The 22,579-nt window shown below is 38.8% G+C and overlaps 10 protein-coding genes across 10 annotated transcripts; 4 read left to right on the forward strand and 6 right to left on the reverse strand.

The window, feature by feature from the left end:
• Positions 1 to 272: 272 nt before the first annotated feature.
• Positions 273 to 1,250, forward strand: C5L36_0B07940 (uncharacterized protein; the record flags this gene model as incomplete). The annotated part of the gene is made up of 1 exon (XM_029465165.1): positions 273 to 1,250. The coding sequence occupies one exon, from the start codon at positions 273 to 275 to the stop codon at positions 1,248 to 1,250; it is 978 nt and encodes a 325-aa protein (XP_029321024.1).
• A 642-nt stretch (positions 1,251 to 1,892) lies between these two features.
• Positions 1,893 to 2,966, forward strand: C5L36_0B07950 (uncharacterized protein; the record flags this gene model as incomplete). The annotated part of the gene is made up of 1 exon (XM_029465166.1): positions 1,893 to 2,966. The coding sequence occupies one exon, from the start codon at positions 1,893 to 1,895 to the stop codon at positions 2,964 to 2,966; it is 1,074 nt and encodes a 357-aa protein (XP_029321025.1).
• Positions 2,967 to 3,158: 192 nt separating this feature from the next.
• On the reverse strand, positions 3,159 to 8,981 carry C5L36_0B07960 (uncharacterized protein; the record flags this gene model as incomplete). Its single annotated transcript, XM_029465167.1, has 1 exon — positions 3,159 to 8,981. The coding sequence occupies one exon, from the start codon at positions 8,979 to 8,981 to the stop codon at positions 3,159 to 3,161; it is 5,823 nt and encodes a 1,940-aa protein (XP_029321026.1).
• Positions 8,982 to 9,299: 318 nt separating this feature from the next.
• On the reverse strand, positions 9,300 to 11,501 carry C5L36_0B07970 (uncharacterized protein; the record flags this gene model as incomplete). Its single annotated transcript, XM_029465168.1, has 1 exon — positions 9,300 to 11,501. The coding sequence occupies one exon, from the start codon at positions 11,499 to 11,501 to the stop codon at positions 9,300 to 9,302; it is 2,202 nt and encodes a 733-aa protein (XP_029321027.1).
• Positions 11,502 to 11,832: 331 nt separating this feature from the next.
• C5L36_0B07980 (uncharacterized protein) lies at positions 11,833 to 13,488 on the reverse strand (the record flags this gene model as incomplete). Its single annotated transcript, XM_029465169.1, has 1 exon — positions 11,833 to 13,488. The coding sequence occupies one exon, from the start codon at positions 13,486 to 13,488 to the stop codon at positions 11,833 to 11,835; it is 1,656 nt and encodes a 551-aa protein (XP_029321028.1).
• Positions 13,489 to 13,941: 453 nt separating this feature from the next.
• C5L36_0B07990 (uncharacterized protein) lies at positions 13,942 to 14,616 on the forward strand (the record flags this gene model as incomplete). Its single annotated transcript, XM_029465170.1, has 1 exon — positions 13,942 to 14,616. The coding sequence occupies one exon, from the start codon at positions 13,942 to 13,944 to the stop codon at positions 14,614 to 14,616; it is 675 nt and encodes a 224-aa protein (XP_029321029.1).
• Positions 14,617 to 15,075: 459 nt separating this feature from the next.
• C5L36_0B08000 (uncharacterized protein) lies at positions 15,076 to 15,483 on the reverse strand (the record flags this gene model as incomplete). The annotated part of the gene is made up of 1 exon (XM_029465171.1): positions 15,076 to 15,483. One exon carries the CDS (start codon positions 15,481 to 15,483, stop codon positions 15,076 to 15,078), a length of 408 nt encoding a protein of 135 aa, XP_029321030.1.
• Positions 15,484 to 15,991: 508 nt separating this feature from the next.
• On the reverse strand, positions 15,992 to 18,811 carry C5L36_0B08010 (uncharacterized protein; the record flags this gene model as incomplete). Its single annotated transcript, XM_029465172.1, has 1 exon — positions 15,992 to 18,811. One exon carries the CDS (start codon positions 18,809 to 18,811, stop codon positions 15,992 to 15,994), a length of 2,820 nt encoding a protein of 939 aa, XP_029321031.1.
• Positions 18,812 to 18,952: 141 nt separating this feature from the next.
• Positions 18,953 to 20,602, reverse strand: C5L36_0B08020 (uncharacterized protein; the record flags this gene model as incomplete). Its single annotated transcript, XM_029465173.1, has 1 exon — positions 18,953 to 20,602. The coding sequence occupies one exon, from the start codon at positions 20,600 to 20,602 to the stop codon at positions 18,953 to 18,955; it is 1,650 nt and encodes a 549-aa protein (XP_029321032.1).
• Positions 20,603 to 20,985: 383 nt separating this feature from the next.
• Positions 20,986 to 21,990, forward strand: C5L36_0B08030 (uncharacterized protein; the record flags this gene model as incomplete). Its single annotated transcript, XM_029465174.1, has 1 exon — positions 20,986 to 21,990. The coding sequence occupies one exon, from the start codon at positions 20,986 to 20,988 to the stop codon at positions 21,988 to 21,990; it is 1,005 nt and encodes a 334-aa protein (XP_029321033.1).
• Positions 21,991 to 22,579: the final 589 nt, after the last annotated feature.

The following is a 22,579-nucleotide window of genomic DNA, read 5'->3' on the forward strand; positions in this document are numbered from 1 at the left end:
TTGTTTCTCTCCACTTTCCTTGCTAAAAAAGATTTCCACCCGATTCTACTACCCACTTTTTTAACACTACAATTACCCTTCTGTATACTGTTATAGTAAAACTAATTAAAATAGATAAGTTTGAACATGTTTGTATCAAAAGTGCTGGAAAAAATATGTCTTGTACGCGAGAGAGATGAAAAAAAAACATACTCTTTCTAGGAATCCGTTATAGGGTGTGTACAGTTGAGACACTGTCGGTAGTCAATAGTAGCCTTATTCGCCAGCTAAACATGTCTGCTGAAGCATATCGCGAGACACTGGACAGATCTTTGCAGCTCTCAATACAGTCATTGAAAGATATAGCAGAGGAGGGTGCAGATTTAAACGATATCAGAAGGAAACTCATTTTGGATACGTCGTCTCTAGTGACAGCGAAAAACTCATTCAGGAGAGACATTGAAGATCTGAACTCAAAATATCTGCAAAAGAGGCAACTAAATGACTCGAACTTTAATAATACCTTTTTAACGAAGTGGGAAATTCAGAGAATCAAAAACTCGAGATTATACAGTAATCTAATGGAGGTGATTAGGGAAATACCAGATTTGAGAACAGACTTACTGAATGATGTATCAATTGAGAATTTCCAAGATTACTTTGTCGAAAAAAAGGAATTTGAGAGAATCATCTCAGAGGATATTGGAAACCTGCATAATTTTATAATACCGAAGAATGTGGACGCCGAATTATCTGAAATATTTGAGAAATCAGATATCAACAAGTTCAAGTTGGTTCAATTACATGATAAATATTACAACAAAAAAATCTCAAATTTAAACGATTCTTTGAGGAAGTGGGAATCCAAGTTGAATAGACTGAAATCTTTCAAAGATGATGCTATCAAATTCAAAAATGAAATTGAAGATGTTAATATGGATGAACACAATGATCAAGTATCAGATGTCGAAATTGATGATGACTATGTTGATGGTGACGGTGACGCAGATATCGATGGTGATGCAGATGTAGCTAGTGATGCAGATGTAGACGGTGATGCGGATGGCGACGCAGATGCAGATATAGACCATGAGCATGATGATGAAATGACAGAAGACTATGTGGGGGAGCAGAACGTGCAGAAAATTGATTACAGCCACGAGGAATTGATGGATATTGACGATGAAGAGGGGAAAATACAATCTCCAGACCAACCATACGAGAACGCCTCTGGTTTTAATAATGATGAAATAGAAGGCATAGAAAGCTAACTTGGCGTTTATCGGTTGTATAATAAATTGAAGTAACGTGTAACATACATTCCATGAATTTTCCATTGGTTGGTTTTTTCCAATTTTCCCCTCCAATATCAATTACCTTTTCTTTAATTATATCGGAGTAAAACCTTGCCTTCAATGTTTCTATAAGAAAAACAACACACAGTCATCTTTATGGAACTGCATTTGGTGTGTTAAAGAATAAAAATTGACCTAAATATCTTATTTGCTGTCTTTGCTTGCTTTAGTTGCTTTAGTTTCTTCTCCTGCATCTTCTACACCTTTTATGTCTACTTAATTACACGATATAGCCCTAATAACTACTTTTAGATCAGTATCTCATTATAACTTCCAGTAAGAAAGATAATTTCTACTAGCCACGAAAGCCGAACTGTTCATTGCATCGGTTTTCTTGTGCCCTGGAAACCATACAAAGAAACAAACATGCTACAAAAACCGTGAAAACATGACAAACTCACTTTCATCTATATCGAGCCGCCGCGCAATCTCATATTTGTAGAAGCAGCCACCACTCTCTTCCTTTAGCACAAGCTGTGTCTGTTCATTCTACAGACTTGATGCAAAACAGTGAAGTCAGTATCCTCCCCTCATATATATAGACACATAGGATATACGATGTCACATATTATAATTTCGCTTCCAGAGACCGCAGGTGTTTCGCTTTCTTCCGTGCAACAATGGCTGGAAACAAGCATCGACCAGGGTAGTGCTGAAGTTCATAGCGTTAAATTACCCGATTTCAAAGTAGCTACTTTAGACTCCTTAGTGGCGCAATCAGAAGAACTATCCAAACTTGATGGTCAGCTGTACTCATCTATTGGGAAAGTCGAAGAGATTTTGGATTCAATTGGGGGAAAAGTCAATAAAACTGATATCTATGATGATCTAGAGAAGTTCAATTGGAATGGCGGTAGATTTCGTTTAAACAAATCAACTGATGAATTAATCAAAATGATATCAAGCCAGGGTCTACAATTGGATGCCGACCTAAGAAACCAATACCAATCTTACATTACTGCAAAATCCAACCTCAACAATGTCGAAAGGAAACAAAATGGTGATTTATCTGTTAAATCGTTGCATGATATTGTCAAGAAAGATGATTACATTGATAGTGAGCATCTAACAACGATTTTCCTAGCTGTTCCAAACTCATTGGTGAAGGAGTTTTATAACACCTACGAAACTGCTTCTCCATTTGTTGTACCAAGAAGTGCAAGACTGCTAAACAGCGATTCCGAATTTCATCTTTTCGCTGTTACTTTATTCAAAAAATATGAATCTGAGTTCTTACATGCTGCTAGAGAGAATAAGTGGATTCCAAGAAACTTCAAGTATTCGGAATCCACAATTGAGGGTTTGAGAAATGAATATTCTCAAGCTAAGAAGGATGAATTCATCTTAAAGAACGACTTGCTAAGATTAACTAAGGAAGCTTTTACCGAAATTTTCTTATGCTGGTCTCACATCAAATTCTTACGGGTTTTCATAGAGAGTGTTCTAAGATATGGTTTACCTCCTAATTTCTATTGCTTCGTTCTTAAGCCAAAACATCTAGATGCTGCTAAGAAAGAGCTGATAGAAAAATTCGGTTATTTGGGCGGTAAATCAGGCGCAAATGATGATTTGCATGAATACGCAGGTATCGTGGATACAGATTATGAACCCTTTGTCATATATACTGTTTAGTAGCACCCTAGCTTTACATTTTTTTTTAGAAGTCTGATCTTTCTATAAATACTTAATAAAAGAAAAAAAGCAAGACAAATTCTTTCTAAAAAGGGAACGAAATAACAACAAACAGCCAGACATAAGTACTTGGAGGTTCCAAGATGTTCATCGCAGAGAACAGAAGGAATCAAACTGAAATGTCGAGTGACTTCATAAGCCACCTTTTAAACGTGAATCAAGAACCGCAATTTCATCACGAAGTGAAGCTTCTTCAACGGTTTTAACCAACTCTTTAGTTGACCTAGCAACATCAAATGCAATACCTGCACTACGCTGTTTAAATGCTTTACCTGCATATTCTCCATCCTTACTAGTATCTTCACCATATAATCCCTCCATTCTTAGCACACAATCTTCTAGAACACCAACAACATATTTTGCATGTCCCATACTTTCAACATATCTCGATTGGTTCATTAATGTACTTGTACCTTCTGCCATCTGTTTGACAACATTATTTATCTCATTAGCACCAACACGTAATAAACCAACGGTGGCCTTTGGATTACGGATGCTCTGCAATGTCTGTTGAATTGCCTTTATAACTTCAACTGTTTGATGCTCTAAGTAAAGCAAGAGTTCACGTAATGTGTTGTCTGGGTTTAATGTATTAAACTTATCGATATCAAATTCATCCTCGTCATCATAATCTTCATCCTCCTCATCAGTGTAGTTCCACCCACTTTTACCAGGTTCCATTTCTTGAGTTGATTGTTCTGTGTGCGTCTTGTGATTCTCAATTGATGCAACATGTGGCTCTGCCATCTTGCTGACTCTCTTACTTTCTCTTCTACTGACCCTCTTGATTAACTTTTCATCAATATCCAGCGCACTACCGGCAGAAGGAAGTCCATTCCCGTAAGTGTTAAAATCCTCCTCAGGCGATCCACCCTCAGTCGACTTCAAGTCCAATTGGGGTTTGTTTAAAGCAGACATTGCTGTGATATCCGTGTTAGATTCAAGAGGCTCAGAAGGCCCGTACCTTTGGGATTGTAATCCACTGTCACGAGTTTGTTGTTTCGATGATACAGGAGAACCTTCAAACAATTGAGAAGACTTGTTAGGCTTTTCAACAGCTTTGCGTGCACCACTGATCGAACCATTCTGTCTCTCAGTAACATTGTTTGTTGAAAGTACTTCCACTTTCTTTAAATCATCATCATTTCTAATAGTCTCATAATCTTCTGGCTCAGAAATACTTGGAGTTGGATTAGCTTTACTGAAACCATTCTGGCTATCAGCTGACTGATAATTATCCTTATAATCAGATCTCTCGATCAAATTAACAGACTCACTCGAACTGTTTGATACGTTATCTCTAGATTCCCCAAATGAATTTGGATGTTCCTTCATTGTATCGGTAACAATGGTGCCAAGGATACCCAAACCGGCACCAGAGACCACAGGCACTGTTTTTATTGGTAAAGCAGATTGTTCAGACCTGTTATCCGAGTTCTGAAGGTTCCTTTCAGATCTTATAGATGATGTTTCCTTACTTTTGTTTTTCAAAAGCACGTTAGGTGGTACCCCATTTGATTTAGTAGAAATAGTCGTAGGTTTTTCTGGAATTTGCTTAATCGAAGAGGAGATTTCAAAATTGTCACCTACATCATGAGAATTTTTAGTCCTTCCGTCTGAAGCATCAAATTGAAGATTCTTGATGTCATTCTTCAGCTTACCTGATCCGACGCCAGTATTCTTAAATACTCTTCCATCCTTGGAGAGATTATTTGATTCTCTTGAAGTATCAGACTGATCAGTAAAGTTATTCAAAGCATGTTGTGTCGTATCAGCGGCTTCGTTTAATCTTTTGAGCGATTTCGTTTCAAAAGGCTTACTATCAATGGTCTTGTTTGGATCATTCATGGCTAGTACAGCATGATCCTGCTCTGTGCTATCGTCAACTTCGCCAACCTCTCTAAACAAATTATCACCTGCTCTGGATGGAATTTCATCTTCTTTGAGCATATTGTTGTCATCGGTGGGGAAATAGCTACCACTGTGTTGATTACTGTTGTTTTTCGATGGGTTGATTATTGTGTTGGATGGGCCGGCATGCTTTTTAGTTATATTGTTAACTTCTCTGTATTGATTTTCAGTTTCTCCCGACGGACTGTTAGCTTCTCCCGACGGACTGTCATCTTTTCCAGATTGATTCCCATCCCATCTAGCTAGATTATTGTCTTCTCTAAATTGGGTAGTCTCTTTTCCAGATTGAGTGTTATCTTGTCTAGATTGAGTATTTTTCTTTCTAGATGAGCTCATATCTTCTTTAGATATATCGCTAGCTTTTGAGGATACAATGTTAATTCCTCCAGATGAGTTATCAGCTTCTCTTGATAGATTGTCGTTTTCTCTTGATGGCAGGTAATCTTCTCTGATTGGGTTGTAGACTTCTCTGACTTCACGAGCAGTTTCTCCTGATGAATTGTCACCCGATCTGGATAGATTGTTGACTTCTTTGGATAAATTGTTAACCTTTTTGAATGTATTGCTGACCTTTGTGGAAAAATTATCACGTGCTCTGGGTGGAACTCCAATGTCTTCGGATGAATTGTTCTCATTGGCAGTACAATTACTACGATCTGCAGAAGTATTGTCAACTTCGTTGGATGAGTTGTTCATTTCTTTTGCTAAATGGCCGGTTTCTACCGATGAACTACCAGCTGTTCTGGATGCATTGTTAACTTCTGTGGATGAATCATCAACCTTTTCAAATGTACTGCTGGCCTCTCTGGAAGAATCATCACCTACTCTGGATGGAATTTCAAAATTCCTGGAAACGCTGTTAGCATTGCTAGATAGCTTGTCAGAAGTTATGGCTGGAATGTTGAGATCTGAGGATAAGTTGCCTATTTTTCCAGACGAATTGATTTCTCTGATTTTGCTGTTTAGAGTAGTAGCAACACCAGCTTTTTTTAAGCTTTCAATATCGTTAGGGTGTATGTCTTCAACCTTCTCAAAAACCTTATCAAAGTTCCTCGAGATGACTCTTATTTCGCCCGGTGTAGCACTACTTGTGCTTTTCAAAGTTCCTTTGTCTGAATTTGCGTCATTAGCAACTTCCAGTGATGACAATTCACGACCGTCCTTAGAGCCTCCCATTTTAACGTTGGTGATCTCAGAAATAGCTGAATCGCCTTTCAATTTCCCGGATAACGGATGGTCGGTTAATAAGTTATTAGTTTTCTCAGAAACACTTTGAAAATCCTTAGGTACTTTGTAACTTTCAGAAATATTAGTAGATTTATCGTGGCCATCAGAGATGTCATTTGCAGCAGCTGCCAACATCGTTGTGGATGCAATGAATGGGGTTTGAAGTCCGCTACTAGCAATCTTACTTGTAGTTAATTCTATAGTCAAAGCTGAATCATTTTTTTCCATGTCCAGAGGATCATTGTTCATTTCATTCTCACCCTCAACAAAAGGGTTTGCATTTTTCCTTAGATGATTTCTTGAATCTTCATCAGATTCCTTCTTGGTAGTGCCGATAAGACGAGTAGATGTATTATCTTCTGGTTTAAGATTACCATCCTTACTAATAGCATTATCGAGATCACGGATCTTCGAGCTAGACGTTGTAGGTGACTCAGCAAGATCATTTTTCTTTATTTTATCCTTCATATTGCTAATTCTGCTTGGTCCTTCAGTTGCTACCGATGATGAAGCATTTTTGTTGGAACTAGAGTTACCTAGATTATCACTTGATTGAACAATCATTGGTAAAATAGAACTGCTTAAAAGCATAGGAGATGCTGTTCTTGAATGCCCACTTTGTGAAGGTTTTGTATATTCGTTATCAGCGAGCCTTTGCGTTATCCTCAATGGTCTCACACTTGGAGATGAGTTGACTGTGACGCTACCCGCTTTTGATAACGCAAGAGGTGTGGTTGTAATAGTTGGATTTTCCTCGATTGTAGATTCTTCAGTAGTTTCCACTTGACTACTGTCCTTCTGAATTTTAACGAGGGTTACAAAGTCACAAATAATATGGTAAACTTCATTAACAGCAACATGCAAGACCAAGTTTGGAATGATAGGATAAAACAGAGCCTGTTGTTTAGCAATTGTGAGAAGATTTGAGATGCCATTCTTGAGTACCCTTTTTCTCTCCTCAATACGTAAATAAAGTTTGCTGGTTGAAGACACCTTTATATCTTTTGACAATTTATTGACGCTTGTAACAAATTTTGAAACTTTCTCAAATAATGTTATTGATTCAAATCTGCCAGACATTTGCTGGGCTTTAATATGATCTAAATATAGATATATCGATTCCAAAGCCACATTCACGGCAGTGATATTGGAAATTGGAATTATACCATCAGAGTGGAAAATTGACTTTCCTTTCGCAGGGTTAGGAATTAATTTTATGCATTTCTCAATTTGTTCAGAACGCAAAAGGTCAAACTTACTATCCCATTCTGATTGATCTAGTACTATAGTAGTCCCTCTGTTTTCAGTTGGCGTAATAGGAGGAATATAAATATTTTTTTCTTCTTGTGATAAATGGTCTGGATGAGACGAACGTTCCTTTAAGAGTCTTTCATGTTCAGCAACCAAGGATTCATACTTTTGGCATAATTCTTGATGTTCAGAAGACAGTTCATTATAATCCTGTGTTACCTTTTGATTTTCATTTAACAAATGTTCGGGATTTTTCTCGGAATCATGATCGATGCTGCGAATATTTTCAATAGGAGTATTTGGGTCTGTGCCTAGTCTTAATAGCTTAGATTTAAGCTCTTCGTTTTCTTCCAGAACTCTGTCAAGATAGAACTTTAAATTCTCAAACTCCTTCGAATCTTCAACACTCAATTGTTTTTGATGTTTAGCATCTGCAATCTCTTTTAAATTAGAAAGCTCTTCTGATTGTGCTGCGTAATTAGTTCTTAATTGATCCAACTCGTTCTTCAACTCATCGTAATCCTCGTACTGAACATTTAGAAAGTTCAATTTATCTTCCAATTCTTCATTTTTTCGGCTTAAAAACTCAATTTTATCTCTTAGTCCTTCATCTACATTATTCACAGAATTAGTCCCCTTATCTGTATCTTTTACATGGAAATTCTTTTCCCCAATGTCATGGGCTCTGTAGTTACTCAAATGAACTTCATCATCATCTTCATCAACTGGAAACTGAACATCTGGGGGAGCATGTTCATTCAAAACCTCATTTGTAGCAATAGTGTATCTTTTGCTTGGAGATCTGTGTAATGCACTTTCATCGTTTGGCACAACCGACAAGTTTTCCTTTTTCTGAAATTTCGGAAGTGATGGGGTGCTCAATGCTGACCCAATTGGTGACTTTGATAGCACTATTTCATTCATATCGCCAGATCTGATATGTTCATGCTGATTAGATTCAGTGGATCTTCCTTGGTAGTCAACACCACCTTCTTCTCTCATGGTATTTGCACTTTCGGGCTCATCCTCTTCATCGGATGACCACGTCAGCTCTGTTTTTTTCGGAACTAAAGTCGTTGGCTTGATTTCTCTCTGGGATGGTGTAATCGGTGTTCTTGCGCCTGATATCGTTGGAAAAGGAGCCGACTTGTTGTTCGCCTTAGAGACATCAATGGTTAAATTCGGAGCTTCCTTTTGATCTTTTACGTCAGTAGTAGATAACCTATTATTTATTTCAAAAAGGACATCATTCACCAAATCTTTGAACCTTGATGTTGGTAATGCAGCCAATTTTTGTCTTGCTTGATTTCTCTTCGGGTGATAATTGGCTTGCGATGGTAGAAATTTCGGGTGGTTAGGGTTCTCCGGATCGGCATCTATTGTTTTCCGTCTATTCAATTCATCATAGACGTCTGTACTCAAATCACTGAATTGAATTGAAGTTAGCTTCTTTAACTTTTCACGAGCTTTGACAACCCTTGAAGAGGTTGCAGGGGTTAATGTGCCCTGTGATGATGCAAGAAACTCATCAAGCTCCTTCTTAAAGTGAAGTAAATCTACTGTCATGCTCAGTGTCCGTCCGGGGGGGCCTTTAAAGAGAGTTACAGGAATCTACAGTTTTATAAACGGTTATAATAGGGAGAAATGGTAACCATAAACAGTAGTGTTGGACTTTTGTAAATCGTCGATCAGTTGAGCAAAAAAAAAAAAAAATCAACGCGTTTTTCCTTTTCTGCTCTTACTTTGGATTAACGTGTTGTTTCAGTTCCGCGTGTTTCAGATTCATCCTACATTCAAATTACAAAGATAACATGATCATAAGAATACAATTATCTAACGGATATGATCTATAAAACAACTACTTGTATAAAGCAAATTTGGTAATCACCATTCAAATGGATCGCTGATGTAGGTGACGATTGTGTTGTCGACTATTTTCTTTTGAAGTTCAACGCATGCATGTCTGGACACATCATTGAATTTTGCAGGGCCACAAGAAATGACAGCAACTCTTCTAATGCCGGTCGGATATTCTGTTTCGATGTGTTCAATGTATTTTTTCAAGTATTCTCTGATATTGACATGCCCTCGGTGACTTGTGTTGTGTAAATCAACTTTTACATCATGCGAAACATTCAAAGTGATGAGTGATTGAATCTTTTCTTTTAAGTAAGCCAATCTCTGGGAAAAACGGTCAACATGCAACACTTGGATTTTTACACTGCTATTACTTTGGATACTTTTAGTGCTTCTATAATCTAAGAAGTAACGGAGGTGATTTAATACAATTGTGTTCCCAATGCCACCTGTTAGGATCATAACAAAATCAAAGTCATCGTACATATCTCTTTCGTAAGATCCATACGGGCCTTCAAGAAGAGAATAAATTTCAAGAGGATTGTAGTTGTTTTTCTCAAGTTTCCTGAATATTTCATTTGTTGTGCCTTTCATACATTTTACGTAGAATGATAATTTCGAAGAATTACTAAAAGTGGTTTCTCTAGCAACTAATTTCTCACTCTCGTCACTACTATCAGATATTTCTTCAACATCGTTCTGAGATGACCATTCTGCTGCTGTGAAAGGATGGCTTGTGAAGAATGGCGCAACAGTAAAAAAATAGAGATAGTAATAGTTGCTCAAATAATTCTGCTTTGCATTGCCAACATCATAAGTGATTTTTATGGTCCTGGATTCTTTGTCAACCAATTCAACCAAAGCCTTACTTCTGCATCCTTGAAACTTTAGCCGTAGTATTCTGAGTGTTCTCATAAATAAATCAAAGAACCATAGTGCATACGATAAATATAGCCAATCTGGATATCCCCACTTGGAACCTGTTTTTTTCAACAAATGCAAATGTGCAGTCACCAAAAATAATATTGCCATTACATAGTGGATAGCCAAAAAAAACTCATATCTTGAAATTCTTAGCTTCAAAATGGAAAATATCGGAATAAGAGAACCAACAATGGTAGAAATTATTCCCCACCAAAAATATGGTTTTGCGGCTTCAATGGAATATATATGAAGCCTTGCATACGTTGCAGTATATATGACACTATGTGCAATTGTCTCTAAAAGACAAATAATCGCAACGTGTCTATGATAATGTTGAAAAGTAGCGTATGACCAACCTGTGAGCCATTGGAAAATATTATTTCTGGACGCAAATAAGACTAGAACTGGCATATTTGCAAATGCCAAAAATCCAGTACGATTACCGACATAAAGGCATAGAACACTAAACCTATCGTGTGGATACCTATTAAATAAATTGAAATAACTGTAAGGCACAGCACAGAAAATCAAATTAATTGCGTAATATAGTAGAATCGTAAGTGAAACAATTCTTGGGGGAGCATAATCGATTGGTAGCCCTTCACCCAGACTAATTGGCACAGCACATTTTTCTCTGAATAAAGCAGGATAAATTATGTTTTTTCTTAAGAAAATAAAAAAAGAACGTGGTAACAACCGTTCACCCAAATGAAATTTTTCCGATATGTTGTAAAACATGCCGAATAAAACCAAACTCCAAGTGATCATTACCAACGATAAGGCCATTTTGGCCTGCGTATTTTCAGCCAGGAAAATTCCATCAGCACTCTTATACGAGATATAGAACTCGGTTTCATTGACTAATAATCCATATGTCATATTTGGGTTTAAGTTCATATTTGCCACTTCCGTTGGTTTACCCATCGCTAACGCATCAACAAATGAGTAGTTTGACACGGGGTAGCTTTTGCTCCATACTCTATTCACTTCAGCCAGGGACACGTCCGAGAAATTTGAACACTGTGTTTCGAAACACCAGGCGACACTGTTTAAATAATGTTCATTATTAGACAAACAGGAAACAGAATTGTTTACTTTAGTGGGCTTATCATGACTACTTTTTGGTTTGGCCATTGCAAGTTCTTCATCGGTTAAAATGACCGAACAATCCAAAATGAACCCCTTGAAGTACTTGAAACAAATACTTCCGCAAGGGTCCGGAGGATACATGTTCATTGTGATCCCTTGAAGTGCACTTACCGTATCAAGTAGAGCAAATGTCAATAAGCTGCGTTTCCAGTTCATCTTGTTGATTGGTAGCTGAGTCAGAGATTTCTTGGTAGCATACAACCCATCCCTAACGAGATGGACCCTAGCATCATCGTGTGGTGGGGTGGAACCTGTGATCTTTTATACTAATATTTGTCATTGTTTGAAATTTGCTCATGTCAGGGTCTTTTCATCGGTTTTTTTCAACCATGAGCAAATTATTGACAGACTGAGAAGTAAATTTGGGTCTGAATTTCTCACCTACTATGACAAACCTATGTTGCTTGGATTCACCTTGGTGTCGCATATTTACAATGTTAAGTTTTATTGTATGTAAAGTACAAAATTTATAAAGTAACTAATTGGTTCAGGATTTTCTGAATTTTCTCTTTTTGAAAACACGAGGAACAGTACTGATTTTGGACCTTTCCACCTGTTGTCGTTTGAGCTGTTTCCTCCTATCCTTACTTAGTTTAGTTAGTGCGTTTCCATCTCTCATCCATTGAGGCATACCTTCAAGCTGCCCACTGGCACGCATTACATTGACGACATTTTTGATCATATCTGTGTCTTCCTTTGTGTAAAAAGTTATGGCCTTACCTGTTCTACCAGCTCTACCGGTACGACCAATACGATGCACATAAGCCTGTGTTGAATTTGGAACATCGTAATTAATTACCAAATTGATGCCTTTGAAGTCAATACCTCTAGCAAGGATGTCGGTCGTTATCAAACACCATAATTCGCCTGACTTGAACCGAGAAATTGCCTCCTCTCTTTGCTTCTGCGTTCTTTCTGCATGAATTGCATCCACATTCAAACCGTCGTACAATAATTCATTGAACAATGCCTTTGCACGGTCAATACTTTGTAGGAAAATGATTACAGGTGGTTTGAATTCACCACTTCTAATGATATTACGAATCTCCACCAACTTACCGTGTTCATCACCACAATAAACAATTTTCTGTTCGATATTTGCATTTGCTGCCTCTTTTAATCCAATAATTACCCGAATTGGGTCGGTCATGATTGTATTTGCAATTTGTTCAACATGCGAGGTTATAGTTGCGGAAAAGATGCACCTAACTAACTCGGGGTTTGTTAAAGATGAAAGAATGGAATCTGTTTGTTCCAAGAAATCAGACTGGAAAAGGGAATCTGCTTCATCAAAGACCAAATGTTTGACGGTCGATAAGTCCAATAGGTCGTTTTTTACCAATTCAATCAATCTAAGAGGAGTAGTTACAATGATGTCAAATTTTGAAGCCTTAACTGCATGATCACGATATTTAGAAGCAAGTGATTTGTTTAAATACCCAGTATTGATGTTTAAGCCCTGTGTGATTTTATTTAATTGTTGGTTGATTTGCTGTGCCAATTCTTTTGTTGGGGAAACAACCAACCCCCTCAGTACCTTATCTTTATCATCAACTTTCTTATTCATATTGAGTATGTTCTGTACTAATGGGATAAGAAACGCCAACGTCTTACCGGAACCAGTTGGCGCACAGGCAATCAGATCCCTTCCAAATAGAGAACATGGAATTGCCTCACTTTGGATTGGTGTTGGATCAGTGAAATTGTTTGCAACTAGGTTTTCAAGCAATTTCTTGGAGAGCTTGAATCTACTTATCAAATCCTCAAATGAGCCAATAGGCAACGGAATGTCACTACCTGTGACTTTGGATCCATACTTCTGTCTTAAATCCATAGCCTCCTCCTTGGTTGTGATCCGTGCCACCAACTTTGTTTTAGGTTTATTTTCCCCGGGACCATCTTCCTGATCATTTTCTCCGTCACTTTCACTGGAACTCTCAGCATTACTCTTATTGGCGTTTTTTATCGCCTTGTGTTGTTTAGTATGAAAGAAATCTAGCTCTTTTTCAACTTGATCACTTAAGTCTTTGTTAGATTTCACATCTTTTGCAGATTTTTCCTTGTCTGGAGCTGTAAAGTCTGACTTGTAGTCTTTCGACTTGTTTAACGATGCTCCCCTACTTAAAACTCTAAAAATGTCCATCTTATCCTTTAGATACTATTGTAAATGACAAGAACAGACTTTTGGTTGTTTATTTAGATTTGCCGATATGTATATATATTTGATTTTTTTAAATTCTTTCCTAAAGAATGTAAAAAAACTCTAGATTGATACTTGATATGAAATTTTCACTGAATTTACGTGCACAAAAGAGGCCAAAAAAAAAAAAAAAATTCCACTTTGAAAAATTCCCTTTTTCCCAATCGGGGAGTTTCGCATTCTCGGTTAATTTCCAGCTCTATTTCCTGTTTTCAAATGATTTTCTCAAATTTTCTCAAATTTTCACTCGATTTCTCTTTCGACGACGACAAAACTCCAGCATCTAGGTGGTTTCTGTAGGTTTCCATTGGAAAATTGCCAGGTAGGAGACCATATAAGAGGGAGAGCACAGTTGTACATACCCTTACAACCATCAATCATATACAACCCATCATTATGTCTGCTGCTCGTTTTTCGAACTCCCTTTCCAAGATATACAGGCCAATTTCAAATTTCCGTAAGCCATTGGCTTTGAATAGTGTGCAACAACACCAACAACTTAGATCTGTTGTTTTTGTCCGTGGCCAGCGTGTACAAGGTTTAATAAGGGATCCAAGTGAAGTCCTTTCATCGGACGGAGTACATTACGATGCCTCCAATAAGGAGATTCTCACCCATATTAAGTCATACATTAACTCACTCAACTTGTCAAACAAAATTGAATTATCTGATACTCTCCTTTTACAGATAATCACACATAAATCCTTTGCACACGGATCCAAACCATATAACGCAAATCTTGCCTTCTTTGGGGAACAGTTGCTACAGTTTGTCTCAACAAAACACGTCTTGAATCAATGCAATGGTGAACTCAACGCAATTGGATCATTTGCACATCGTCTTATGTGGTCAGATAGATTATTAGCTGCATTTGCCGAATCGAAAGGTATTGATTCCATTTTCTTCTGTAGGAAAGCCCTGCCAACGGGAAAAACCGACCAATTGTACAAACCAAAGGGTATCTACTCAACCATTACCTCATCCTTGGTGGGTGCAATAGGAGCAAAATACGGTAAGGCAGTTGCTGAAGAATTTATCGAGAAGGAGCTCATTCCATCGTTCAAGAATTAAGGAAATGACTGTGCCACTCTTGTGCTTTCTTTCTGTTTTCTGTTTGTTTTCTTCCGGACAATTCCACTAATTTACTTGTATATATAATAGCAATATGATCTAACACGGACGATTTTAAGATTATTGGGGTTCAAGGAGGAGAAACAAAATTGAAAAGAGGAAAAGCTGATAACTTCGATCCTTTCTAATGTATAGAACGACCATTTTGTATATAAAAGAGAAAAACATCGTAATATTTTTTTAGTTGCTTTTTCGGAAAAGACGCAAAAAAAGGGAACGAAGCAAGCAACAAAGTAGAAATGCTATTCGATAAAGTAATTACGTTTCACTTATAATAAATATAATGTAAAGAAGAAGTAGATAGTATATACGTATATGATGGGGGGGGGGGGGGGGGTGGAATTTTAGGATGGATTTTTTTCAATTAAGAATAAATAAATAAGAGATTGGAATGAAGTTTTAATGTTCGGATGCATAACCAACGACATTTCTTCTACCAATGATTTCACCAAGAGAGAAGAAACCTAGAATCTGAATAAAGTAGGCAAGGTATCTTAAGATTTCATCCTTGTTGAAACCCTTTGCATTCTTGATGAACAACTCAATGACTGCCTTTGGGTCTTTTGCAAATAATTGTGCTTGCTTGGATGCACATTCGTACACCTTGGTGAATTCAGCAACAGTTGGTGGTGCTAGACCTTCCTTAACGTAAACAATCTTGGATAATTCTGCAGTGACTTTAGCATAATAGATGGATTTTTCACTTAGGGTTTGAAGTTTGTTGACAAGAGAGGATGCGTTTCTTTGTGCAGCTGGTTGCACTCTAGCTGCTGCAACGGCGGTTCTAACGGATTGTCTTGCAAACATGTTCAATACTCTTAGGTTGGTTACGGAAATAGTTGACTAAGTCGTCTAACCAATGTGGACTCTCATAAGTTAAGTGCATCTTTTCTTTGGAAAAATCACCGACTCGCACGCGACTTCAATTGGTCGCTGTGTGTTGTGGTGAAGTTCCTTAATAGAAAAAAACCGTAAGCAGCGTGAGAAGTCGAATGGTACCAAAGAGAGGCGAAAGAATCTTTGTTGGCCATGCTACGAGTTATTTGTGGTAGTAAAGGTTTCTGTCTTTTATCAGAATGGTCCCAAGTAAACGAATTTGGCCCCTAAGGGGGCCTAACAATGAACCATAACATCCACAGATCTCGCTCTTCACATGAATAGCGCCCACCATCGCTGCGTAACCAATATAGATCTTTTAATTAGTTTCCTAAAGGGGTAATTTACGTGTTATCAATTAAGTGCTCCTTTACTCTAATAAAACTATACACTATTGTACATTCAATAGGATCTACTAATCCAATTTTCTTTAATACAATCAAACGGCTCCTCTATTTAAGGCCACCCTTCTACTAGAGCCCTGGCCAAAGAGAATGACTTTTCCGTCGCCTTCCAACCTTCTCACGGACTCGCCTAGTTCAAGGTTTTCCACCCTGCGACCATCCCTTAATTTTTCAACTTCTTCAGCCAATTGCGGCCATCCTATTTCACCTGCTGCCTCCAAAACTTGCAAAATTTCTTTGTCCAGTTCCTCCTTACGTCTTCTATCTTCAACCGAAATACCGGTTTGAATCAAATCCATGTCGATCCTACCCGTTAAAGGATCTGTAGCATAGTCTTTGATTGCAGATTTCATCAGCCTAACTGCCTCAACGACATCTTCCACCAAGACTTCATTTCTCAGATATATCTTGGCATGTGCTTCGGATAGTCTGATTAAAGATTCAAGCTGTCGTGTGGTTGCAGTGATTCTTCTATCGGTACCACCATTACGGGAGTCTTCACCAGCTCGACGCATGTTGACATATGAGGAAACCAATTCATCTCTAGCCTCCTCAGTTAAGTTTGGATGGATGTTTTCCTTTGCATACTGGATATAGCCAGTCAAAAATTCAACAGGTAGAATTTCTTCATTTGTAGCGCTTGATATATGATCCTCTAAATACATGTTGGCAATATGCTTGGCAAGTTGCTCGTCAAGCTTCTTATCAACTTTATCCAAGATCAGAAACACTAAATCAAAACGAGACAATAGTGGTGGTGGCAAATCTATGTTTTTGGTAACAGGTAAATTAGGATTGTATCTAGATTCAATCGGATTGGCGGATGCTAGAATCGAAGTCCTAGCATTCAATGTTGTAATGATACCCGCCTTTGCAATAGAAATCGTTTGTTGTTCCATGACTTCGTGTAAGACAGATCTTGTTTGGTCACTCATTTTGTCAAACTCATCAATGCAACAAACACCACCATCAGATAGAACGAGTGCACCTGATTCTAAAACTAACTGTTTGGTTTCAATATCCCTGGTAACATAAGCCGTTAAACCAACAGCAGAGGAACCTTTACCTGATGTATAGATACCTCTAGGCGCAATCTTATGGACATATTGAAGAATCTGAGATTTGGAAGTTGAAGGGTCACCACATAGTAAAATATTGATGTCTCCTCTAGTTTTAGATCCTTTCTTAAACGTTTTATTGGTACCACCAAATAATTGTAAAAGTAGACCCTTTTTGACATCATCCATTTCGAAAATCGAAGGTGCTAAAGATCTAGCCAGTAACTCATAGACATCTGATCTCTGTGAAACAGATTTGATTTTATCCACTTCTTCATTGCTCAATATTCTGATTTCATCAATTTGTTCTTGCTCACGTAATTCATTTTCAATGGTCGACACATCGATTCCAATTCTGTGCTTATCAATTTTTTTGATATGCACAACATCAAGGTATGTTTTGAATAGACTTTTAACGACTCTCATTCTCGGATTAACACGAACGGGAGATGATTTGAAAATACCACAAACTTCAACCCTGTCACCGGCTCTGCAAGAATCCACCAACTCATCATATACACATAGAGAAACAGAATGAGGAGTTTGACCATCGGGAACGATGTCGGGAGTTTCTTGTAATTTGATGATTTGCTTATTGGCAAAGATAGATCTATTGTGGATCAGTTGCATTGAGTTTGATGAGTTACATTGTTGTCTAGGACATTTTCTAGGTTCTTGAATTATACCTCTATCGTTTTCAACGACAATAGTATGATCACAGACATTACATTTGAAAAACGCATTTTTCATGTCTGGTAATATTGGTGTTGAGCGAATGACTAAACCTTTTATGGATACTAATTTATCAATATCCTGAGGATTCAATTCTCTCATGCCCTTTTTATTCCCAATATTGAAAGGTCTGACTTTATAAAATTTAGACTCAATTTCCTGCACTAACTCGACATTCTCAGGGGTCTCAGTGTATTCTGGGTCATCCAAAATAATAGAAATCAAACAATCTTTAATGACTTGATCCATAATAGGTATAACTTCCTGTGGGTATAAAACCAAATGGGTAGCCATTGTTCGAGTTGACGACAACGACATCAGATTTTGAACATCCAAATTTAAGTTTGTTGATCCAGTTTCCTTCAATTGGTTAAGTTTATCAATATAATAGGGACGATCACCTGTCGGGTCAACAACTTCATCATTACCATCGTATGCATACCGGTCATTCATTTTGAAAGTCATTAAAAAGTTCCTGAACCTATCAGTGACAGTCTCGATAGACACATGGGTACCCCAGATGACCCTCACTTGGCGCCCATCATCGTTATCATCGTCATCGTCATCCTCATCAGCACCATTGTTATTATTGGTGGCAGATGCATAGGTGGCCGATGACGACGAAGAAAATGAAGGAACAATATCTGGATTATCAGAAGACAGACCGAGTTGTGAGGAGCCGCCACTCATACCCGTGTGACGACCATCGTTTCCTGCACCGCCATGAGTTGACGAATCACTTTGTAAGGGTTCGTTGAAGTACCTCCTTCTCATTGGGGAAGAAAACATATCTGAGGAGTCCAAATCACCACGACCATGGTACCTTAGCCTTGAATTACGATCACTTGATCTCAAGATATCAGACGATGGATGCGAGGAGCGTGGGGGTCTCTGAGTTGGGACCTGTGTAGAGTCATGAGAAGGAGATGACGACTGTGGTAAGAAAAGTGGAGATGAAGGAACATGTGCAGGACTTGAAGCAGGCCCCACTCTAGCATGATTTGTGTCGGCTGTGTCGTGCATGGACACATCGGGCGACGATGGCACTGGCGGAGAAGACGACATTGGTTGGTGCCTAGACTATAAAATAGTGGTATCTATCTGAAGAAATGGCGTTGAATGAACACAAAAGAAAATAGTTGTTGCCTGGATACTACTGCCTTTTTCAATGTATACACGAAACCAAGAAAGAGTAGAAAAAAAAAATCAAGTTGATGAAAGTTTCCAACCTGTTCGCTTGTCAAAGGAAGCGTGTTCCTTTACTGTGTTTTTCAGGACTGCCCTTGAGTATTTTGCCAGTAGAGGCCCACATACGTTATCCTTAGCAGCCAATTCGGCAAGCGTGTTGATGGAGAAGGACGAATTGTTTTGTACAAAAGTGAGAAGGGCTGAGACGTGTTCTGGTTCTGTAATGACTTTTTTCTTCACAGATAAGGTGGATGGTGTAGACGGAGATGCTGGATTTGTAGAGTCTTCTCCATTTGTATTGGTATCTGTACCGGCGCTTGCAACTACAGCTGCAGATACTGATGCGTTTGGCGGTGTTGAAGCAATGAGAGAATCGATGGTGACAGCAGTAGGCTTTTTGGGTGTCTTTGGTTCAGTCCAGTAATCCTTGAATGGATCAATGGGTAGCGTGAGGGTGCTGTCAATGAGTTCCCAGTGTATCGATTTGAACTGTTGTCCAAACTCGTCGTTTTCATCAATATCTTGCTGATAATGTCGTATTATAGGTACTAAGGGGCCAATTATTTTCCGTTTTTTCTCCGACTTAGAATCGTCATCGACAAATTCGTCAATGTCTGAAGAATTCATGTCGTCATCGTCATCGTCGTCGTCATCATCAGCTGAATCCAAATCTTCTCCTTCTCCCTCATCGTAATCGCCTTCTTCGACATCCGAATCAATATCATAATCAATGACACGTTGTTCACATTTGAAGTGTACGCGTGTGCATGGGTTTAGATATAGATCCGGAGTATCAGTATCAGCAACTGTGTATGAGAACGTCTCAACATATGCGGGTTTTCTATTCTCGTAAAACTTGATGTACCTCAATGGCAGCGAAGGGAAGAGCCTGCTTGCCTCATCCAGTGATCCTGCATTTAAACGCTGGAGAACATCGAATGCCCGTGTGGTTGCAGCAGAATCTTTACTGATAGGTTCCTGTGAGCTCTTAGGTATAGTGAACCCCGATGGGTCATTGAGAAAGGATTCCCAAGTGTTGTCGATTTCGTAATTCGGGGTATGCAGGACAACGTTTTGATTTATATGGAATGGTAGGAAATATTTCTGAAATTCTGTTTTCCCTTCATCGTCATTCCCTGGTTGTCTTTTAGGTACCAAAATCGTGTTTTTCTTGAAAAAGTTTGTTATACTTCTTCTTTGACGTTTTTCATCATCTTCTTTTAATTTACGTTGTCGTTCTTCTTCTTTTCGCAATCTCTCCTTCTCCTTACGTTTCATCTCCTCCTCCTTACGTTTCAGCTTCTCCTCTTCTTTACGTTTACGTTCCAATTCACGCAGTCTTAACTCTTCCTGTCTTCTTTTCATTTTCTCCTCTCGCTCACGCTCCTTCTGTACTATCCGTGCTTTCCTTTCGGCTTCAATTTTCTCACGTTTCAAACGACGTTCCTCCTCATCTGCCAATTTCTTCAATCGTCTCCTTTCCTCCTCTTCTGCCTTCTTTTGTCTCTTGAGCGCCTGCTTACGCTCCTGTTCAAGCATCTTAGCCTCTCTCTTCGCCTCAGCAGCTAATTCACGTGGGGTTTTCTCCGCCTTCATTCTCTTTGAGGCCGGATCTTCCTTTAACTGATTATGATCCAGTGGTCGCTTGTTGGTGTCTTCCATGGTCATAACGATAGAGATTTGCAAATGCTTTCCGGCTTTGGTTCTTTTGGTTAGTCGTTGGGAAAATCGATATTGGCAAATATGGAAACAAGGGAACAACAAATGGCAGCCACAAATGAGCAAAAGTCTCAAGGCTAGAAAATATAGAAAGATATAAACATGTTTAATTAGAGTTGGTGAAGTTGTCTCCAATTCTGTGTTACTTCATGAATTTTTCACGCGTCAGGAAAATTCAAATGGGAAACATAGGCTTGTATCGCCTCATTGCTCCTCTCTCCTTGTATATCTCTCTGTGTCTCTATTTAGCAGGCACATTTCACCTAAGATAGGGCATGCACGTTTGAGAAGGCACAGGAGAAACAGGGTTTCATTTGGGGATATAGGAAAAGATGTCCTTTACGTTTGGAACACAGGCCCAGGGACAGCTAGATGATTCAAGGAGTCGTGAAGAATCACAGGAAGCATGGAAGAACAAGCTTTCGCAGTATGGATACACCAAGGACAAGGAAACAGTAAAGAACCACCGGCGAAGGAGAAGTGGGAAAGGTGGAGGTGAAGGCGGTTGTAATACACAGACACGCACAAAGAGACGGCGGTTAGGGATGCCGAGAAGAGACCATATTGACATGCATGCGAGAGTGTACGATGCCGAAGAATGGGAGGGTACACGGAGGGGGTTAATAGAATGTCTGAGGTCGCAGTCCCAACCGTATATGTCTGGAGGGGAGGGCGAAGAAGGTAGTGTTGAGGACTATCCGTCTGATTTGGATGGGTGGGAGAGAAATGTCTTATATGAGACACCGCCGCTTGGGGATACCTCTGGAGAGGTGTTTACACTTTCACAGGTTTTAGGAGAGGACATTGAAGTGTTGGACACTGAGGAGGAGGATGGAGGGGACTTTATAAGACGAAAAGCTGATCAACTCCGGGCTCGAGATCAAGAGAAAGAAGAGGAGGCAGAAAAAGAGGTAGAGGAAGTGGAGGAAGCTGGCTGTAGAGAAGGTGGGTATGAGGTGGACATTGAGATCACCAGGGAGGAGGTGTTAGAGTTGACAGAAGATGTTGAAATTATAGATACAGAAGGGGAGGAAGATGCTGATGGCGAGGTGACTTTAGAGGAAGTTATGGTAACCCATATTACGGACAAACAAGTCATTGAAGTTGACGATAGTGACTATGATGTGAACCAAACCAAGGAGGAGCAACAGGATTTTTGTATACCAACGAGTTCACCTATTGAATCTGGACAAATTGGTAATGACGGGGTTGGTGAGTTACCCGGAATACGAGAAGAGATGAGGTATTCTATACTTCGATATGAGCCCCTTAAGATTCAAGGCGATGTCACGGATGCCGAACTAGACAGAATGGGTGTGTGTTGGACTCCCAATTAGTTGTATTTGTCCAATTCCTGTTGTTCCATAGGGGAGATTGCAGTTAGGAGGGTATTGTAGAGCCACCTAAATAGAAGGAATGCGAAATAGATACGGGTAGTGAAAGCCAACGTTTGTTTCCAAATATGGCGTAAGCCAATATAGATACTTCCATTTGCCCAAGCAACAGAGAGAAACTTCATGATAATATTATAAAGGGAGAACATGAAGTGAATTAGCAGTGCCAGAAGAATACCAACTAGTAGCAGAGTCTTTGCCACCCGCCCCCATTGGAGAGCGTCGTCGTTATGATACTTTAGAGAAGTATGGTTTTTTTTCTTCATTGTTTTTTTTTTCTTCAAAGAGGATGAGAAAGGAGAAGGGGGGGGGGGGAGAATAAGGGCCAATTCAAGGAGATAGAAGGGGTACTGTAGTATTACAGTTATAATTGTCTAGTATTATCAAGTTTGATAAGTTTGTTGAATCCTATCCAAATTGTTGAAATCAAAAGAGAGAGGCTAAAAAAAAAAAAAAAAAAAAATAAGAAAAGGCGCGTAGTAGGGGCAATTTTTTCCTACTTTCAATAGAAGAAGTGGTAAATTTAGAAATT

This window comes from Pichia kudriavzevii, chromosome 2, assembly GCF_003054445.1.
Source record: "Pichia kudriavzevii chromosome 2, complete sequence".
NCBI classification, from domain to species: Eukaryota; Fungi; Ascomycota; class Pichiomycetes; order Pichiales; family Pichiaceae; genus Pichia; species Pichia kudriavzevii.